The sequence below is a fragment of the Mangifera indica genome, chromosome 7, assembly GCF_011075055.1.
Source record: "Mangifera indica cultivar Alphonso chromosome 7, CATAS_Mindica_2.1, whole genome shotgun sequence".
Taxonomy (NCBI): Eukaryota; Viridiplantae; Streptophyta; class Magnoliopsida; order Sapindales; family Anacardiaceae; genus Mangifera; species Mangifera indica.
This window is the reverse complement of record NC_058143.1, coordinates 1733742-1754522: the sequence shown is the minus strand read 5'-3', so window position 1 is coordinate 1754522 and position 20781 is coordinate 1733742. Positions and strand designations below refer to the sequence as shown.

General features: G+C 34.2%; 3 protein-coding genes across 24 annotated transcripts in view; 2 read left to right on the top strand and 1 right to left on the bottom strand.

The window, feature by feature from the left end:
- LOC123220605 (putative disease resistance RPP13-like protein 1) overlaps positions 1 to 20781 on the top strand; it is a 95521-nt gene that overhangs the window by 10032 nt on the left and 64708 nt on the right. The window lies entirely within an intron of this gene.
- LOC123220648 overlaps positions 1 to 20781 on the top strand; it is a 67420-nt gene that overhangs the window by 38389 nt on the left and 8250 nt on the right. The gene's annotated exons all lie outside the window — the stretch shown is intronic.
- Positions 19 to 20781, bottom strand: part of LOC123220657 (protein ALTERED SEED GERMINATION 2-like) — an 89906-nt gene continuing 69143 nt past the window's right edge. Inside the window, exons 1-6 of one of the 4 annotated variants that reach the window (XR_006503082.1) lie at positions 1875 to 2727; positions 1570 to 1740; positions 1345 to 1434; positions 930 to 1118; positions 550 to 806; positions 19 to 215 (exon numbers count right to left, since the gene is read on the bottom strand). Coding sequence is in view for 3 of the 4 variants with exons in the window: in XM_044643220.1 (XP_044499155.1) it covers positions 1378 to 1434; positions 1570 to 1740; positions 1875 to 1958 (312 nt within the window). In the remaining variant the exon portion in view is untranslated. The other 3 variants (XM_044643220.1, XM_044643219.1, XM_044643221.1) reach the window with 3 other exon arrangements.

Genomic DNA, 20781 nt, shown 5'->3' with positions numbered 1-20781 from the left:
TTGGGAAAAAAAATTTTATATTAAATGAAAATTAATAATTACATTAATTCTTGAAGTCCAACAATTCATATGAAACATCTTTTCAACAAAGTGAAAAGACAACAAAAAATAGCAAATCCTGTGTACACTCTATTGACAGCCAATCCATGCTCCAATGGCAAGTTAGGGACTGCTTTGCCTGCTACAATCATCAGTACCATAGAGTGGCACCTATGCTGCATTTACAAAATTTCACTAAAATCAGAAATATATTGGTTTGTAATTTCTCTTCAAAATGCATGACTAGTTTGAGATTTTTCTGTTTCTTTTAACTTCATGCAACCCCATCAGGAAGAAGCTTTTTCATTCAATTTAGCTGAGTATGCACATGTTGCAGAGAAAATATGTCAAAAGTACCAGTAATTTTTTCTCAAGCCTTCCCAGGAACTTTGTTCAGTGGAGAAATAATTTTTAACCTTTTTTTAAAACCCTTTTCTTTTTTATTCTCTTTAAATGAACAAAGCTAAATGTATCCTGTAAAATAAGATATCTCCCAGGTATTGAGCATACCCTTGACAATATCCACTTAAGCACATGAGAGACAACTGCATCTACAAGTTGAAGGTCCACAACAGCAGCACCAGGTTCACAATGCCGAAAAGAAACTTATCTTAGTTCAATTTAATTTTGTCAACAAGGAAGCAAATTTTTACATGTCTAGGAACTAACTGTAAGCAGTGGCCCTGTAAAAGATCCACAAGAATACTTGACCACTTTAATGTGCACAGCATCAGAAGCAATCAACTCAAGATAAAACCTGACAAATTCTGAAATATTGAATGAAATTCAATTTATTTCCAACATATTATTTACACCAAACACATTTTAATAAACTTTATATTCACCACTATATACTTCATGCATAAGATGTTGTTCTGAAAATAACTCACAATCTCAAGACCAAGTTCCATTTTTCCAGAACCCAGACGATATGTTGAAACCTGCCCAGGCAGTGTAAAAACAGATAAGGCAACACCCATTGTCCCAACCATTTCAGATGCACGTTTTGCTTCAGCAGTAACAGAGTAACTTAAGAAAGGAAAAGGCCAGCAGCAGCAGCAGCAGCTAGCTCCAGCAACCTGACTTTCCAACTCCACATGCATAATCAGAACTAAATTTAGCGTAAGAACAGTTCAGACATATATGAAAGGATAAAGACAAAAAATTAAATCAACCAATACAAAGATAAATTTTCACTGGAACAAGTAATAGTAGAAAAGGCCTAAAGCGTGAACAAGTAAGTGCATATGCAAGAAAGGCCCCTATTTGCATATATGTAAGGAGGAAAAGGAAGAAACAGAGAACCTTGTGAACAAGAATAGGGCCTGCCAAACCTCTTCATCCAGCTATGCCTTGAGGTGGAGGCAATGCACAATCATCTCCAACTATAACAATCTGCAAATGTTTAAAGAACATATCATTACTTTTATTTTCCATGTTAAAAGAAGTAGCTAATGACTTGTTAGAAACAGATTTCAGTCAACATAAAGAGATTACAAGCATTTATCTTAACAACAGTTTTTAAAGAACCCTAAGCAATAAGGCAGCAAGTGTGCAAAGACGCTCATGCCTCATCATGGATCCAATTTCACTACCATGCCCTTCCAAAACTTCATTGCACGCCTCAACTACATGGAAAGGATTTGCCCCTTCATCTAAGTAATTTCCAGCAATTTCAATTAACATCCTGCACTTTTCAAGCTGTAAAAGCCATGTTAGACTAGCATATGCATAGACACAATAACATCCATGATTTATTCCGATTAGTTATCAAATTACTCAAATCTAACAAACAAGGATCTCAAAGAAATAATAGGGCAAGTATAGAAGTATACCCTGGCAGCAAGACCATTGCATGAAACATCAGAAACTGGTGGACGCAGTTCAACCCCGTCAAGTACATGCATGAAACTCATCATTTTTTAAGCATTTCCTACAGTATATCACCACGAGCTGTGATGCTATATAGAAAAAGACTATCATTTGATGAAGCTTTCACCAAACCAAGAAATCGCCTAAGCATGAAAATTCACTCTCAAAAAAGTTCTTTGATGGTAATCTATGCATCAAGCGTATGTCAAATTCGAATATAGGTGTGCATTCTCAACCTACAAAATAACATCAGAGAATCCTTTCTCATCCTACCACCCTAAATCGCATTTATGTTGATACCAACGGGTGCACATTTTTTTTAAACTTCACCAAGAGAATCATCGATTTGCTTCCAAATTGATAATTTGTATTAAAACGTAATGCATCGAAGTATTTTTCCAATTCAAAATAGCCAACGAAAACAAAATAGCCAGCAAGTCTTATTAACCAACAAAAAAGAGTGTAAACGGTCTGGCCCTTCATCTGACTGTATGATCTTCCGCAACAAATGGTGGAGCCAATAGCGGTGGAAAGCCGGCTTTATCTGGCCCTTCATCTGACTGTAGTTAGGGTTTCTCTTGAAGCGTAAACGGTCACGGATGCAATGAAAACTGAGAAGTCTTGTAATGGTGTTGTTAATTGCGCCAATTTCATCGTCCGAATCGGGAGGGACGGAGGTTCGGCCCGTGGCCATCGGCGTTTAATAAAGATAAGTAGATTAGGATTAGAAATTTTCTCGAGAAATTGAAGGAAAATTATGAAAAGAAAAGAACTGATTACAGATATGTTTGGTTAATGTATAGAATAGAAGCGAAATCTTAAGTTGGTGAGCTGTGATGCGTAAAAAGCGAAAATTGAAGATAAAAGGATGTAATTTCGAAATTAAAATTCAGTCTTCTAAAATTATTATTTTAAAACAAAAATAAAAATCATTTTTAAAATTATCAAAACAAAAATCTTAAGTTTTAAGGAGACAAAATTAAAATTTTAATCTCCTAAAATTATCATAAAGCAACATTCAAGACGGGGTTAAAATTTTTTCATAAAAGTGAAAAATTTTACCTCCTAAAATAATTATTCTTGAACGAAATTAAAATTATATCTAAATATTTTATTCTTAAATTAAATATTTATTATAATAACAAGTGTTGTTGTAACTTATATTGAATGATAATTGTACTCAAATATCATAACAAAAATTTTAAACTGATACTTGTATTAAAAAAATTTTCCAGAATTATAATGAAAATTCAATTGATCTATCTTGCTCATTTTTCTTACATTGAAATTAATATAGATTTAAGAAACATAAAAAACTCAAACAAATAAATTAATCCTTATAGCTTTCAAAAGGCTGAAACTCTTTCTCTTTTTCCTTCTCAACAGTTTTCTTTTTGGAATTCATTTTGGATCCTTCCCACCTCCTTTTATCCTCATTACAATCAAGTCTTTCCACAGATTGCCATGCACCCTCTCCCAATTTGGTGGTCCTTGTTGCTCCACTTCTTTGCTGTCATGTGTTTTTGTTGTTCCAAGTGGTACTTCTCTTGATTGTTCTGCATTTGATGTCTTATCTTACAGAAATTTTAAGCATAGGCCCTAATTAACAATCTCCCTGTAAAAAAAAAACAATTTGAAGTACACAATAATATTTGATTGAGGAATAAAAAGCAGAGAAAAGAAAATTTGCAGATTTTAAAGAATGAGATTGCAAAAACCCTTTTACTTTTTTCTTATCTGTCTAATGCTTCTTGATATAGGATAAAATTGGAGCAACTCATAAGAAAATTTAAAAATATATTTGAAGTAGATGAAGCATACACTATGTGTTTTGAGAGCATTATAACTCAATAAGCAGTACAATGCCAGTGAGTTTCCAAACAAAGTTCAAATTTATGCAGTTAAAAGTTCAATAAATCTCTCGTACAAATTGAAAAGAAGAAATTAGGACAACAGAATGAGGCTTAACCTGACTTGATATAACATAGTAAGTCTTAAATGCTTTTACCTTAAGGTCTTTTCTCAAACAATATTCTTCCCCTGACAATATGAATTACATCAAAACAATGTAAGCACATGCTACAAGAAGTAAAGTTGCCTAAATAGCAGATTAAACATATCATGTGCTCACCAAAATTGTTTCACCACATTCTAAAGCTCAATTTTTGAGTGACTTGCATACGTGTGGCATCCTAAAGACATAGTAACTCACCCAAAAGAAACAAAAAACAAAAAGAAAGAGAGACAAATATATGTTATCCTAAATATTGACAAAGAGGTATTCCTTCTGTGTAAGTATGAATGGTATCACAAAGGCTTCAATATGCAATCCAAAAACTCTCAACCCCTCTTCCAAATGAGCAGGACCATAATCTTTAATGTATTATATAGATGTAATAGCCAATTAGACAATTTTTAATGTATTATATGGAAACTTTTAACTTATATTACAAATTTATTTGCATGTTAAATTTGTAATATAGGATGAAGGCCCAAACCAGTGTTTGTAAACTGAAGGCCCAAACCAGCGTTTATAAAATGAAGGCCCAAGAAGACAGCGGATATTTTCTACTAAAAGAAGGGCAGTGAAACGGTCCGGATTTTAACGGAATGCAGAATTTTTTCTCCCTCATCTGTTCTTCCTCACTCTAAATGAAGCATAAACGCGTTACTCCAGCATCCATTGAATCATGGAGTTGTTACTATTACAGGATTTTGTCAATTCAATGATTAGAAATGAAGAAGAACGGAGCAAGATCTGTGGATCCATATGTGCCTTGCTAGTTTTATTACTTCTAAGTAATTTGATCTCCTGATAGGAATAGTAGATTCCAATGGGAGAAGTTAGGGTTTATCATATCAAAAGAAATTCATGATGAATTAAAAAATAAAATAGAAAGTAGACAAAGTATTTGATAAAAGCTTACCGTGATTTCAAACAAAAATGCTGAAATAAGCTAGCTAGAATTTGAGATCTGGTAGTGACGATTGCTGTCTGCTGTGGAGTCTTTTTTTTTTTTAAGAGACAATACAGGAAAAAAAAAAAAGAAAAGAAAACAGAAACACACGAGTAATAGGCTGTAGAAGATTTTCAATGCTCAAGACACAATTAAAGGGTCTTCAATTGTGAGATTCTTCATAACACAAAATTGACGGGATATTTACCTCCTTATCATTTTTTTCTCGCTAAAGAATCTTTTCATTTTTGGATTGGTTCTTACCACGAATCCTTGTTTCAAGAATGAACATTAAATTAACGATTATCAACCGTAGTTCATGAATGGAGTTGATTATTGGTAACCCTGCCATCCCACAGCTTTTACCGGAGGCATCTAATTTCATCAAAGATTCGTAAAATATCTTGATGACACCTCAACTATTGTTCAGAGTTTCACTTAATCCAACATCTTTTCTATTAATTTTGAAGTTATTAATCTCATTTGAACTTTGGCAGCTGATGATCAACAAGAATCTCTCAATTGTGGTTTGTCCAGGTAATTCATTTAACTTTAATCAACTTAACATAATACCTTGTATCTCTAATTCTAATCCAACTTTTCTAATTTCATAAATTTATTTGGTAACTCAAGAAACTTTTCAACTTAGGAAAATTCCAACTTTTGGAATTCTAAATAAAGTAAATTCTTCATGTTCTTGTTTCATTTTTCAATTCCTCAGAGGATCTTTTGGTAACAGATTAATTAATATTATGCTTAATTTTTGGTGAGTTTTGAATTCGGGTAAAGAACATTTAGAGGCAACAGTTGAAATATATATTCTGCTGAAGCAGAACAACCAGTAGATTTTCACCTTATGCAAGCATGATAAATTTTTTTTCTCGATCCTTTTATGTAGACACTTATTCTTTCAATTTCTGAGAGGGTCATTGAATACAGATTAGATGATATTATTGTTTAATTTGTATGATTTTAGAGATTTGAAGCAAATTTTATAATTTTGACTTCTATTTATATGCTTCTACAATTAAGGGTAAGAAGGCAAGTATTGAGCTATCTTCATTCTCAAATTGAATAATTGATTTAAAACTTGATCTTCTTTGGTTTTAAGTCTATCACTACTTCTAACTTATAAACCATTATATTATTTTTATTTCTACTTTTTATTGTTTTGAAAATAACTAAATCACCTTAAGTTTAAACTTTACTAACTTTATTTTTACTTTTATTAGATCGTTTGAATAGAACAAAATTTTGAGCTGTCAACAAAATTCTTAGATTGTAGGTTTTCAAGGTACTTGAATGTTTTGGGTCAATCTCATTTTTGGTTGAATTTAAGTTTTAGTACATGTAATTTAATTTAAAATTTATCATTTTTTTTCCCAGCAAGAAGCAAATAAAAATATTGCTCTAGTTTCAGGAGTATGGCATTTTGATAACAAAGTACTTAAAAATTGAAAGTGGTTCCTCTGTTCAAAAACATCTTTACTTTGTCATCTCATAGATTGTCTCAACTCTTGTGGTTCCAAGGCAATCAAAAGTGAGCAATACTTGCAATTTTTTATAAAAAAACATATGCCAAAGATCCTTGCTACTTTCTTTTCCAACTCTCGTGATTCCTTCTGATTCATTTTTCTTCAGGTGCCACTGTCTCCAACTTAACATAAGCAACTGTTAGAACCTAACTCCTGGCTTCAGGTTTGGAGCTTTGGAAACCTAGCTGAAATTACAATACAGAGATTGTATCTTCTAGCTGTTGCAACAAGAATCAATCTCATTTTTGTGTGTACGGATATTTTTTAATTTTTATCTCATTGCTTTCATTTTGGGCAAAGTCATATTGTGAAATGCGTCATTATTAATCCATGGTTTACTTTTTATAGCTTATCTAAGGAATCATTATTTACTTTCTGTATGCAAACAAAGCTATGCTGGATCCCTACACTTAAATTAACATTACGGAAATAATTGGGGGCTTAAAGTTTTCCTTCTCCAACTTCATGTAAGCATATTTGAACTTTCAACAAGATCAAACGTCATTTCTGCTTCACGCATCTAATTGCATATTATGTACCCTACTATTTAATTTGCATATGGAGTCCACCAAGTGGTGAGAAAAACCATGCAATGAACCTCTGTATATCCTGCTAAAGCAGTACAACCAGTCAATGTTCATATAACAAAACACATGAGATATTCTTTCTCGATCTTTTTATGTAGTCTTATTCTTACATATTCCCACCATCAAACACTTTTATTCTAGGGAAGAATGTCTCCTTAATTTGAATGTTTTAATATTTAAGGTGAATACTGGAAGAATTTTGAAATGAAATCCACACAACTTTGAAGGAGTTATGTATCACCTTTGATAAAAAACTTGAATAAAAAGTTCAGCTTATGACATTTCTGCAATAGCTCGTGATCAATTAGTTTCTATGGTGGTAAGATATTTCCAACTTTGAAACAAATTCTTGTGTAATTTTTTAGCTTTCTAAAATAATTACAAGTTCACGTCTTTTCTGTAGGAACTATAAGAGTAAAAATCTCTATAATCACATCCCACAAACTTTGGAAATCAGGAGGTGTTCTGCTTATATAGTTTACTGAAAAAGACTTGTTAGATCAAATAAGTTCCAATCCTTACCAAGTAAGTTCTTAATAGGATTGCTCTAATAGTCATGTTATTTTCTGGTGGTTAGCCTATTTGCAACACAAATATTGATTTTTTTATTGGTAATTAACACAAATATTGATATTTGTCCCTTATTACTTGACAATTTGTTGAAAAATAGAAAAAGGAAGACAAGACAAGGCATCTCGTGAAACAAATGGATAAGATTAAAAAAATTTCATCGCTTCAGAAATTTATAAGTTGCCATTGTACCCTTATATCAAATGTTTCATGTATTTTTATAGCTGTGTCAATTTCATATTCTATTTTTCTTGGTTTTGTAGGTGATTTGGCTGTTTTGAAAATTAAGCACACAAACAACAACACGACTACAAAAATGGAGAAAATATGAAGAGTTTTGAAGGATAAACCGCTCAATCATTGCTTCATTATCTTGGGCTTAATCGTGTCATTACGACATTTTAAACTTATTGTGATGATAAGAGGAATGTGAAGTTGGCATGACAGAAATGTAGGAAAAGGAAATCTGCTGAGGCAGCTTGTGATTGTTTTGACAGTGATAAAACATTTCCAAATAGATGAAAATTGTTGTAAATTTTAAGATCTTTGTGATGTTGACAAAACTTATATATTCTCAACAAAATTAAAAGATGCCAGAAAAAAAAACTCTAAATTCTCATCTCTTGAACCTGTGGAGATCAAGAAGTATTCTATGTTTGTATGTTTTGCCAAAAAACACATGTTGTATATGATAATCTCAAGTTCTTAAAGTTTTAAAACCTTAAGTAATTTCTTAATACAAATGTTCATAAAGTTGCACTTTTTATGGTTGTTTGTATCGTTTCAACTCAAATATTGATATTTATCCTTTGTTAATTGATAGTTTGGAGAAAGAAACAAAAAGGAAGTCAAAGTAGCTTCAACAAGATACATGACAAGAATTTTTCTGAATAAACTAGATGAGATTAAAGGACTTGACGCACCCACTATTTTCTTGTTCATAAAATTGTATCAACTTTTTTTGACTCGTTCTTTCAGCTCTATCAATTTCATATTTTATTTTCTTCATTTGCATATGATCTAGGCACAGAGTCGAAAAATTTAAGTTCACTAACACCAAACAGCTAGTGACTTGGAGAAAATCTAAAAACGGTTAAGGCCACAAACCACTATATCATTGCTTCACAGACTTGGGGCTTGATCATGTCACCATGTCAAAAAATGTACATACCAAAGAAGGTATTTTAGAGCACATTGTTTCATTGCAGGCTAGCATAATGCACTATAGCAATTGTCCTTGCTTTACAAAAGTCTCGCAAAAGCATCAACATTACTTTGATCCATATGATCACCTGAAAAACGAAATGATGAGGCACACCTACACCATGTAAAGATGATAAAATGATTAAAAAATATTAACTAGAGCACTAGTAAATGAAATTTTCTATAACATATGTTTGATATTGTACATTTTTAGAGGCATTAAAGATTTAAACCATGTAGTAGAATAATGAAACAATGATAATCAAATACCTAATACATGAAGACATACTTATAACATGCCAAGATAATAAGTGGATATACATGTTTTTTTAATATAAATTGATGAAAAAGAAATAAACCAAAAAGCGAAATAGCTAATTTATGAACTAAAAGTCTACGTTGAAAAATAACATCAACTGTTGGTAAGACATAACGGAAACTCCTCATGTTTATTTACTGCAACATATGATAATAATCTTTACCCAAATTATAATTACTTTCAAATCATAGCCAACGGTGTAAGACACTCCATCCATCACACTATGCAAATATTAACAAGCCTAAATATCAAACAAATAGTCAGAGTGGTTAAAGAGACCAGGAAATAATGTTTATGATGATGAGGTTGTGTCTTATCTAACCAACTATATGACATATAGTTGGGTTATTCTTCTTTAAGCTAAGACAAGAAATATCAAATCTTGAATCACTAAAGCAACTTACATATAGCCTATATTAAAATATATTTTGAATATATTATGGATATTTTCCTTTTCTCTATTTTGAATATTTTGTCTCAGACCACAAAGTTCTGTTTCCAGCTAGAGTCAATCCTGGGTTTCCTTCTTTTTCCGACAACCAATATCTCCCGCAGTGCCTCTGTGACTTGTGCCCTTCGGTTGGAGAAATTCGTGAGATCGTACAATAGCCTTGATTTCTTTTATTTTTGGATTTGTTTACTGCCTTGGAGAGATTGGTTTTCCCTTTATTTTTTGGAGTTGTTTTGGGCCTTGGAGATTGGGTAGCATCGACTTTCCATTGGGTTGCTTGGATTACGTGATATGGTTTGAATTGAGTGATTTATTAACTTTTTGCAATAAACTTTTTGGATTGGGCCACTCCTTTAGCTTTGGATCATTGTCCATCATTGTGAGCGCCGCATATTTGATTATTAAATTGAGTTGGGTTTGCATTATTGCCTTGAGTTCTACTTAAATCCATTTTGAGATGTTCAAATTAAATTCGAGTTAGTAGAAGATACCATTGGAAAAGTATTAACAAGTTGAATAATGTTAAATTCGAGTTAGTAAAAGATATCATTGGAAAGGTATTAACAAGTTGAATAATGTTATTGACAAGATAAATAGTGTTATTAACAAAACAAAATAAACAATATCGCTAAAGAATGATTCAAAATGAGCTATTAAACTAAAACTTCAATTTGAATTTGTATCTAATTACATCAAACATCAATTTGATTTGAGTTGGTTCAGTTCATATCTATCCCTGATTGGAGTAATATTATCCTTTAACATTTATTTAAGATGTTTTTTATTACCAAAGATCAATTTTTTTTATAGTGTTACTTTCCACTTTTATTTAATCTTTCAATAATGGAATTGTTAAATTTCAAAGGAAAGAAAGGTCATGACTACATTTTTTTTTTTTCTCTGAATTCTTTTTGGATCCTTCCCTTCTCCTTTCATCCTCATTGCAGTCAAGCTTTCCCATAGGTTGCCACGCACCCTCTCCAAATTTGGTAGTCCTCGCTACTCCACTCCTTTGCTGCCATGTGTGTTTGTTGTCCCAAGTGGTACTTCCTTCTCTTGATTGTTCTGCCTTTGGTGTCTCATCTTGCAGGAATTGTAAGCATAGACTCTAATTAACAGTTTTCCCGTCAAAAGAAACAATTTGAAGTACATAATAATATTTGATTGAGGAACAAAAAGTAGAAGAAAGAAAATCTACAGATTTTAAAGGATGAGATTGCAAAAATCCTTTTTACTTTTCTCTTATATGTGTAGTGTTTTTTGATATAAGAAAAACTGGATAAACCTATGAGAAAATTTGAAATTTTCTTTGAAGCAGATGAAGCATGCATGATGTGTTTTGAGAACATAATAACTTAACAAAGCAGTGACTTGGGTGAATATTCTCACCAATTTGAGATTTTTGTATGGCAATTCTCCTTGTTTTACGTCTCCCAAAAATACTAGCATTTCTTTTATCCTTGTGATCACCAGACAAATGAACTATATAAAGATGTTAAAACAATTTTTTTTTAAAAAAATTAGCTACAGAAAATGTCGATGAAAAGTTCTAGTACATATGCTTGATATTGCATACTTTTATGGAAATTAAAGATTTAAACCAAGTAGGTAGAATAATGAAACAATGAGAATCAAATACCCAATACATAAAGACATACTTATAGCATGCCAAGCTGACACTTGGATATTCAAGTTTTCTAACATTATTTGACGTATAATTCCCCACTAATTGATGAAAAATAAATCAATTGATTTCATGGGATTAACCCCAACTCATAAAAATTAAATCAACTATAAAACAAAATAGCTAACTCATGAATTAAAACTTTATGTTGAAAAATAACATTTGCTCTTGGTAAAACTTTAAAAGAATCAAGTGAAAATCGAAACTTCTAATGTTTGTTTATGGTACTTATGATAATAATTTTTACCCAAATTGTAATTACTTTCAAATCTTAGCCATTGGCACAAGACACTCCATCCATCACGCCATGCAAGTATCAACAAGCCTAAATATCAAATAAATTAGAATGTCCGCATCTCACCATGATATTTCTTACATAGATGCATGATATAGTTCAGTTGGTTAACTAGAAAAAAAGCTTAAAATTACATATACAAACAATTCATCAAAATTGAAAGTTGGAAGATGGTTTGCACCTCAATTAGTGTTAGTGACTAGGAACAAACAGAAGAAAGAGTATTCAAAAAAAGCACCAATTAATTCCTGAAAAAAAAATTTTACACTATCATTAAATGTACCGTATTAGAGAAACGGAGAAAAAATACAAAATAATGAGAGTAGTTGAAAAAAGCAGGAAATAATGTATAAGATAATAAGGTAGTATCTTATTTGACAGATTATATAACACATTGTTAGAACATTCTTCTTTAAGCTAAGACAAGAAATATTGAATCTTAAAGCACTTATGCAACTTATATATAGCATATATTAAAATACATTTTGAATATATTTAAGATATTTTCCTTTTTACTGTTATTAGTTTTCTTTTTTGTTTATGATTTATTTCTTTGTAGGGTCAGTAGACTCCTGTATAAATTTAATCATGTATCATGTACAATACACATAAATATATGCAATTCAATCATTCACAGGTATCAGAGCAATATTTATTTTGTGCAACCAATTTTTTTGAACCTGTCTTTTCTGCCCCAAACCAAGATTTAATTTTTTTCAGCACCCACCCTATACTTTTGAGAATTTGCATTGTCACCCCACATCAAAGAACAAAGACCCTTCATTCTTCCCGCCCCTTAGTGGATTTCTAACAAGGTTCTCTCTCTTTTCTGACAACAGACGTGTATGTTTGTGAGTTCTTTATTACCGATCTCCTTTTCCGGCGTTGCTTCCTTATTTTCTGTTCACCCACTCGCACTTCCTCGGATGTTCTCTCCTTTTTGGGGTCATAGGCCGGTATCTTTGTGGTTTCTTTATCAACATAGCTTTGTCTCCGACCACAAAGTTCTATTTCCGGCCAGAGTCAACCCTGGGTTTCCCTTTTTCTTTTTTAGGCAACCAATATCTCCCGCAGTGCTACTGTGACTTGTGTCCTTCGGTTGGAGAAATCCGTGAGTACTTACAATCCTTGATTTCTTTTATTTTCGGATTTGTTTACTGCCTTGGAGAGATTGGTTTTCCTTTTATTTTTTGGAACTGTTTTTCATTTGAAGATTGGTTGCATTGACTTTCCATTTGGTTAATTGGATTACGTGATTTGGTTTGAATTGAGTGATTTATTTACGTTTTTGACATAATTTTTTTGGGTTGGGCCACTCCTTTAGCTTTGGATCATAGTCTATTATTCTGAGGTTTGCATTATTGGATCGTCGTGAATTATTTTGGGCTTTTTATTGGACTATGTTAGATTGTTTCGGCTTGCTGCTGTATATTGGCTTATTAAATTGTGTTGTGCTTGCATTTCTATTATACCTTGGTAGTGTTGGAATTAGCCAATGAGTTCGACATTATTTGGAGCTATCTATTCTATTTAAAAAAAAAAAAATCTCACACTGGATTACTACTATCCTTAACGGTATGGTATAAAAATAGATGTGTTTTGATTATACTCTTAATTTTAAAAAAAAAAAAAGGTTTGTCAATAATAATTTTGTGTGAGCGGTTAACATTTAAAAGTAAATAATATTCAATGAGATAATTATCAAAGGCTTACTGTATTATATTTGAATCGTTAGTTAGTAGGGTTAATATAAAATAATCAGGATTGAATTTGATATAAATTGAGCTCGAACATGAGTTACTTTGATATCAATTTAAACCTAAAAGGAGACGAGTTGAAATATCTTTAACTCAAGTTCAATTTGATTTGTAAAACCAAGCTTCAAACTCGGTTTAAATGTGATTTGATTTTGGATTTGATTAGAGGAGATTGAATATTTTAATTAGTTCATACTCAATTGTTTAGAAAAATGATAATAAGATTTTTGATTAGGCCAAATGACTATTTCCCACCCAAGGGTTGATGTTTTCTCAAATACCCACCCGTTAACTATGAAAACACCAAAAGCCCACCCATCAGTGGTTAACTTTAACAGTTTCCGTCAGAAAAAAGGGTAAATGACTGTTTTACCCTTTTCAATTGAAATGACAAAAATGTCCTGCATGCCAAATGACATAATTACCCTTTTCACTAAAATGACCTAAAAACCCTTAAATAAAAAGACCAAAATGACCTCTCAATTAATAAACCAATTTTTCATATTCCATAATTTAACCAGCAACTTCCATGGCCTGAAAACAATGCATCATTTCAGTTTGAATTACAGATTTTCGGTTGGAACTGCCTTTGATTATGAAAGTGATGAAATGCAAAGAGTTGTGTAATACATTGCTTAATACTGGCCGGCTTGGAAGTCTGAAAATGCAAACCATTTTGATTCATAAATATACTTCAAAGAGTTGTGTAATACATTGCTTAATACTGGCCTGCTTGGAAACCTGGCTGGCCTGCTTGGAAACCTGGAAATGCAAATAGCTGTGTACTGGAATGCATGCAATAACAGACCATTTTGATGCAAATAGCTGTGTCCTGGAATGCATGCAATAACAGACCATTTTGATTCATAAATCAACACTGTCAACCCAGAATACTCCTCATATCAACACTGTCAACACACAGAATACTCCTCATAAGCACTAATTCATAAATTAACACTCTCAACACTGTCAACACAGAATACTCCTCATATCAACACTGTCAACACACAGAATACTCCTCATATGCACTAATTCATAAATTTACACAGAATACACAGAATACTTACAGTGAACATTTCACTAAGCTATCCAAAGAATTTATATGCAGAGAACATTTCACTGAGCTATAGAAAAAATTTACATGCTGTGAGGAAGAAGATGAACCAAAAAATTATCCAAAAAATTTTTAACTGAGCAATTGAGCAATTATCCAAAAAATTTACGTAAGGGAAATCCCCAGTTTCATTGCATCTGTGATTCTGGATGCTGTGAGGAAGAAGATGAACCAAACTGACTTTTAGCTGACTGGCTTTCCATGGTTGGGATTGTTCTTCTCTGATATAAGGGGGAAAAAAAATGAGTAGGTTTAATAAAACAGAAAAAACAGTAGCAAACAGAATGCTAACATATAAACAGAAGCAATACCTTTTTTTTGGGTCTTTCTGCATTGTTTGGATTGTATTGGCAGGACCTTTTGTTGTGCCCCAATTCATGGCAGTGCCTACACCTAAGTGTAGACACAGGTTTTCTCTTTCTCTCTTCAGTGGGGTCTTTCCTCCTAGCCTTTCTGGGCCTGCCAGCTTTGCCATGCCTAACAGGTGGCTGCAGCTTATCTTCACATTCCTCTGGCCAGGTTCTCTTGTCTGGAATAGGATGAATAATTTCAGCATACGTTCTCATATATGCTGAAATTTGCAACCTGTCATCTACAAACTTATCAATGGTAGGGAAGTTCATGTGCAATATTGAGCAGATTGCATGTTGGCAGGGAATCCCAGACAGCTGCCACATCCCACAATCACAGATTCTTTTGTCCAAATTCAAGGTGTATGTTCTGCTTGGAATACCATTCATATCAATCACCTCGAACTCTTGCAGTCCAGCATATGAAATAGAGACATTTCGAGCTGTCTCAATACTTTTGTTCAATTTTTTAACAACAAGTGGGGGCAATGGAGTGACCCATTCAGTCCCTGCCTTTAGCCTACTATAAAGTCTCTTCATTATTCTTCTTCGATACAACTCCAACAAACTGAGAATAGGCAGCTCCCGACCTTCTCCAAGCCAACTATTAAATGTTTCAGACATATTATTTGTGATATGGTCAGATTTGGCTTCAGTGTCAAAGCCAAATCTAGACCATTGATCTGGCTCATTGTCAATTACCCACTTGTAAGCAGTTTCATCCACTGCCTTCATTTTATTTAATGCCTCATGAAAATCCACTTTATTTGATGCTCTAGAAATAGCCCAAAACAGATTTCGAAGATGTACCTCAGGGAAAGTTTTCCTGAAATTCGCATATACATGTCTTGCACAAAATCTACTCTTTGCATTAGGCCACTGAGTTTGCAAGGCATGTATTATTCCCTTTTGCCTATCACTCATGAAAGTGATAGGCAAGACATCACCCATGAATTCTTTCAACATCCCCAGGAAGTAACCCCAACTATCATTGTTTTCTACTTCACAAACACAGATTGCCAATGGGAATATCCCACTGTTCGCATCAATCGCTACAGCAGACAGCAGGACTCCCCCAAAATGCCCCTTCAGATGGCATCCATCAACCCTTATAAAACGACGACAACCCTCTAAAAAGCCTTTCTTTTGTGCAGCAAAACTTAGAAAAAGGCGATGGAAACGCGGTGTCGAGGGAATTTCATCCCTAATTACCTTTAGGGCAGCTTTTGATCCTGCATTGGTCATCAACACAATATGACAATATTTAAACAACCAGTTATACGACTCTGCATGCTCCTTTGCTGACAAACCAGTGGCAATTTTCTTAGCCCTATACAATTTTCTATGATTTATCTTTAAAAAATGCTCCTGCTCCAACTGAGAAGCTAGAGGCTTAATGCTACTGCCTTCTTGTGACCTTATAAACCTGCCAAATTTCTCAGCTACCCATGATGCACTCGCAGCTGGGTTATCATGAACCCTGAGGCATGTGTGCATATGCTCGTACTGACGTATTTGGTAGGATTGACCATCTACCATCAGAGCTGCATAGAGATGGAATGGGCAGCCTTCTGATCTACACACAACCTTTATTCTTCTCTTCTCATTGTATATCTTTTTTGTAGCAAACCCACGATCAACCGTGTAATCTTTCAGCACACCCCTGAAATGTTCAACACTGTCAAAAACATGTCCAACCTCAAAATAAATCTTCCCATCTGCACCTTTCTTAAAAGCCTTTCCCTTCATATGCCTAGCTAATCTGGTAGCACCATCATCTTCTCCCTCATTACTTTCCCCATCACCATTGTCAGATTTATAATTAAGTCCTCGTGTCTCATCATCATCCTCATCAGATTCAGACCTGATTTCAACTTCGGCATGACTAACAGTCTCATCTTCATGTGATGCATCACTCCAATGAAAGTCATCATCATGCTGGGTAAATTCTTCTCCCTCATCAGAACTTTCTATTGGTTGGGTGTTGGGTGAGTTAGGCTCTGTTGGTTGGGTGTTGGGTGAATTAGGTTCTGTTGGTTGGGTGTTGGGTGAATTAGGTTCTGTTGGTTGGGTGTTGGGTTGACTGTGTGAAGGTAGTAGAGGCCAAGGAGATCTGCTCTGTACTGGAATAAATTCAACATACATCTGAATAATTTGCTGACCTACTTTTCTATACTCTTCAAAGACAAACATCATGTCCTCATCACTGGCAATGATGTAATTACCCTCTCCATTAGCTGATCTTGCTTCAACTTTTATCTGCTCACCTGGGTAAAGTTGCACCTCCTCATTTTCATTTGCAATACATTGCTTCACATCCTTGATGAACACAATTAAGCTATACTCTTCTGGATCAATATTTCTTATTTCAGATGGTATGCCACAAGCTTCAAATTTAATAGTGAACAACTTTGTAGAACTCATCCTAACAAAACACAGAATTAGTTAAAAGAATAACAATTAATTTGAGACTGAAGGCACAGAAAACATAGTGTCCCAGCGTATGTAACAATGTTGCAACTTACCCAATGACACAACAACAACACTCCTCATGCACAGAAACAAGACAGTATGCAACATTGTTGTTGATCAGCATGTATGCAAAGAAACAGAAGACTATCACTCATGCAGAATCACTCAAAACAGCATGCAAATGGGTGTGCATTTGACAGAAAGTATCCTACATTATTGTTTAATCATTGTTGCAACTTGCAACACTGTTACACAGCCTTGTTAGACCAGAGAGAATTAAGGTTTTTTGCAACCTTCTCTTTCGCGCCAGTAGCACTGCACTCTCGGGTTTCCCAGCTTATGTAACAATGATGCAACTTACCCAATGACACAACAACAACACTCCTCACTCATACAAACAAGGCAGTATGCAACATTGTTGTTGATCAGCATGTATGCAAAGAAACAGAAGACTATCACTCATGCAGAATCACTCAAAACAACATGCAAATGGGTGTGCATTTGACAGAAAGTATCCTACATTATTGTTTAATCATTGTTGCAACTTGCAACACTGTTACACAGCCTTGTTAGACCAGAGAGAATTAAGGTTTTTTGCAACCTTCTCTTTCGCGCCAGTAGCACTGCACTCTCGGGTTTCCCAGCTTATGTAACAATGATGCAACTTACCCAATGACACAACAACAACACTCCTCACTCATACAAACAAGGCAGTATGCAACATTGTTGTTGATCAGCATGTATGCAAAGAAACAGAAGACTATCACTCATGCAGAATCACTCAAAACAACATGCAAATGGGTGTGCATTTGACAGAAAGTATCCTACATTATTGTTTAATCATTGTTGCAACTTGCAACACTGTTACACAGCCTTGTTAGACCAGAGAGAATTAAGGTTTTTTGCAACCTTCTCTTTCGCGCCAGTAGCACTGCACTCTCGGGTTTCCCAGCTTATGTAACAATGATGCAACTTACCCAATGACACAACAACAACACTCCTCACTCATACAGAATCACTCAAAACAGCATGCAAATGGGTGTGCACTTGACAGAAAGTATCCTACCTTATTGTTTAATCATTATGAAACAGAAACTGATCATGCTCTTAACTCATACACAGAAACTGATCATGCCCTAACTCCCTCATAGAAACTGATCATCCCCTAACTCACACACAGAAACTGAACATATAACCCATACACAGAACTCAACGCCACCGAAAGTGCTCATACACAAGCCCAACAAAAGCAGTTAATACTCATACACATAACTGAATGCTCACCAAAAGGCCAAACGACTAATTCCCACCCAAGGTTTGATGTTTTCTCAAATACCCACCCGTTAACTATTAGAAAACATCAAAACCCAACCCTAATTAATATGTTAACAGTACACATGTAAAACCCCTACGTTAATTTTTTTTTCCACTCAAATATACGTATAATGCATAACCCTAACATTACAAAGACCATTACAGCACCCAAATACCCTAAAAAACCAAAACCTGTTTCAAACTTCAACTTCCTAATACTCACACAGAACTGAAAACTCACGAAAATAGAAGTCATACACAGAAACTTACGTCAACAGTGGACATGCAAAACCCCCACGTTAATTTTTTTTTTTTGTCTTACCCTAAAATATACATATAATGCTAACCCTAATATAACACAGACTATAATAGTACCCAAAATATACATATAAGGCTAACCCTAACATTACACAGACTATTACAGTACTCGACAACAAGGATAAACAAGGTATCCGAAAGAATAAACCTCGACGGCAGGAAATATTTTCTGAAGGCCTCAGTTGGAGCAGACTTCGTCGTCGTTGCTGTTTAACTCACCACGAAAAGCCACTACACTTGTCGTCGGAACTGTTGGTGATCAGAGTAGCCGAAACAGCAAACAGGTTGTACTTTCTCGTCTTCTTTGGTACTAAACTACTTCGACCACCCTTGGTAACGTCGAACGATGTCTTGTCGTGGTCGTCTTTGTCGTCGCCGTTAAAGGTTCACCGTTGATCACACTGGAGCACAATGAAACAAGGTAAACGAAAGACTTAACGCGAATGGAATGTCGAACGAAAGAATGAAGGCCAAAGGTTTTGTTCAAATTTGAAATCTGACGGCGGCTGGACAAGTGTCGCTCGTTCGTTGGTGAAAGAGAAAAATCATTTTTCAAATTGGGGTGAAATGACACAAAGACTCCTCACGTGTCGCATGTTCATTCGCTCACTTTCCCTAGACTAATCCCTAGTCGTCGATTTGTGCCCCAAAAATTGCCACCGTTGATTTCAATATAATCATTCTGCATTTAATACAGACTGCGGCACGTCCTTCGAACGCACAGTATTCGGCGGCTGATTCAAATTTTGTGCGCCCGATTATTTGCTTTTTCGACAGGTGTCTTCTTTTCGTACTGCCATGTCAACCACCAAAGATTTGCAAACCCTGAATCGCCAAAAATCGTCGAAAAATCGTTCTGCTTTTCAGATGACAACGCCACGCGTCAGCTATCCGTGCGTTGCGTGTGCACGCGTCCCGTGCAGCATTAAATGTTGCAGGAATTTTTCTTTTTAAAACCGCTTATATTGATTTTAAAATGGAGAGCCAAATTTACCATATTACCCTTTTTTCTGACGGAAACTGTTAAAGTTAACCACTGATGGGTGGGCTTTTGGTGTTTTCATAGTTAACGGGTGGGTATTTGAGAAAACATCAAACCTTGGGTGGGAAATAGTCGTTTGGCCTTTTGATTAAACTCAATCTACTCACGCTAAAACTTGACTCATTTAATATGAATTACAAGCTAAACTTGAGTCATTTCAAATCAAATGGTATCTAGTTTTAACATTAATCATTTCAAAGTATTATTTAAATATTTTCTCAAAACTTAATTTCATGGAACAATTTATTATATGGAAATTATTTTTCATTTATTATAAATTTTAATAAATATATGAATGATGTGATAAGTCAGGTTAAGTTACGTGTTTCTGATTATAAACTTTTTCATTTCTCAACAAAATGACATTGGAGTTGCACTCAACGAAATGATACCATGGCATGAGACAGACAATCCCTGTGAGTCCCTATTACTCCTGGCATAGGAAAGATGCCTGGGAAGAGGTCAAGGTTATGCTAGAGAGCAAGTCATGGATTTCACAGATGAAGAGGATCAAACTCCTCCATCAGGCTACCGATATCATCAACTTATGGCAGAATGGCAGTGACAATTTGTAGAAAGTTTTGGCTAGTTTGCGTTAGTCTGATAAATCCTGAAGGTCAGCTTTAGTTTTTACGAGATATTAGGAATTTTTGGGATTTATGTTTTTCTCATTTGTGTCATGATTATGTAACTCGAATTGTATTGACTAATTACAAATGAAAATCTCAATTAATATGCATAATCACCCCTTTGAAGGATAAACTGTGAATTGGCTGATCTAAGAGGCTGGAAGTTTTGGGGGATGAGCATATTGAACAAAGCATTAAAAATGACAGCTTAAAATTGCCCATGTCTTTATTTCCAATCATGAGTCTAGGTGTACAACTACAATAACAAAATAA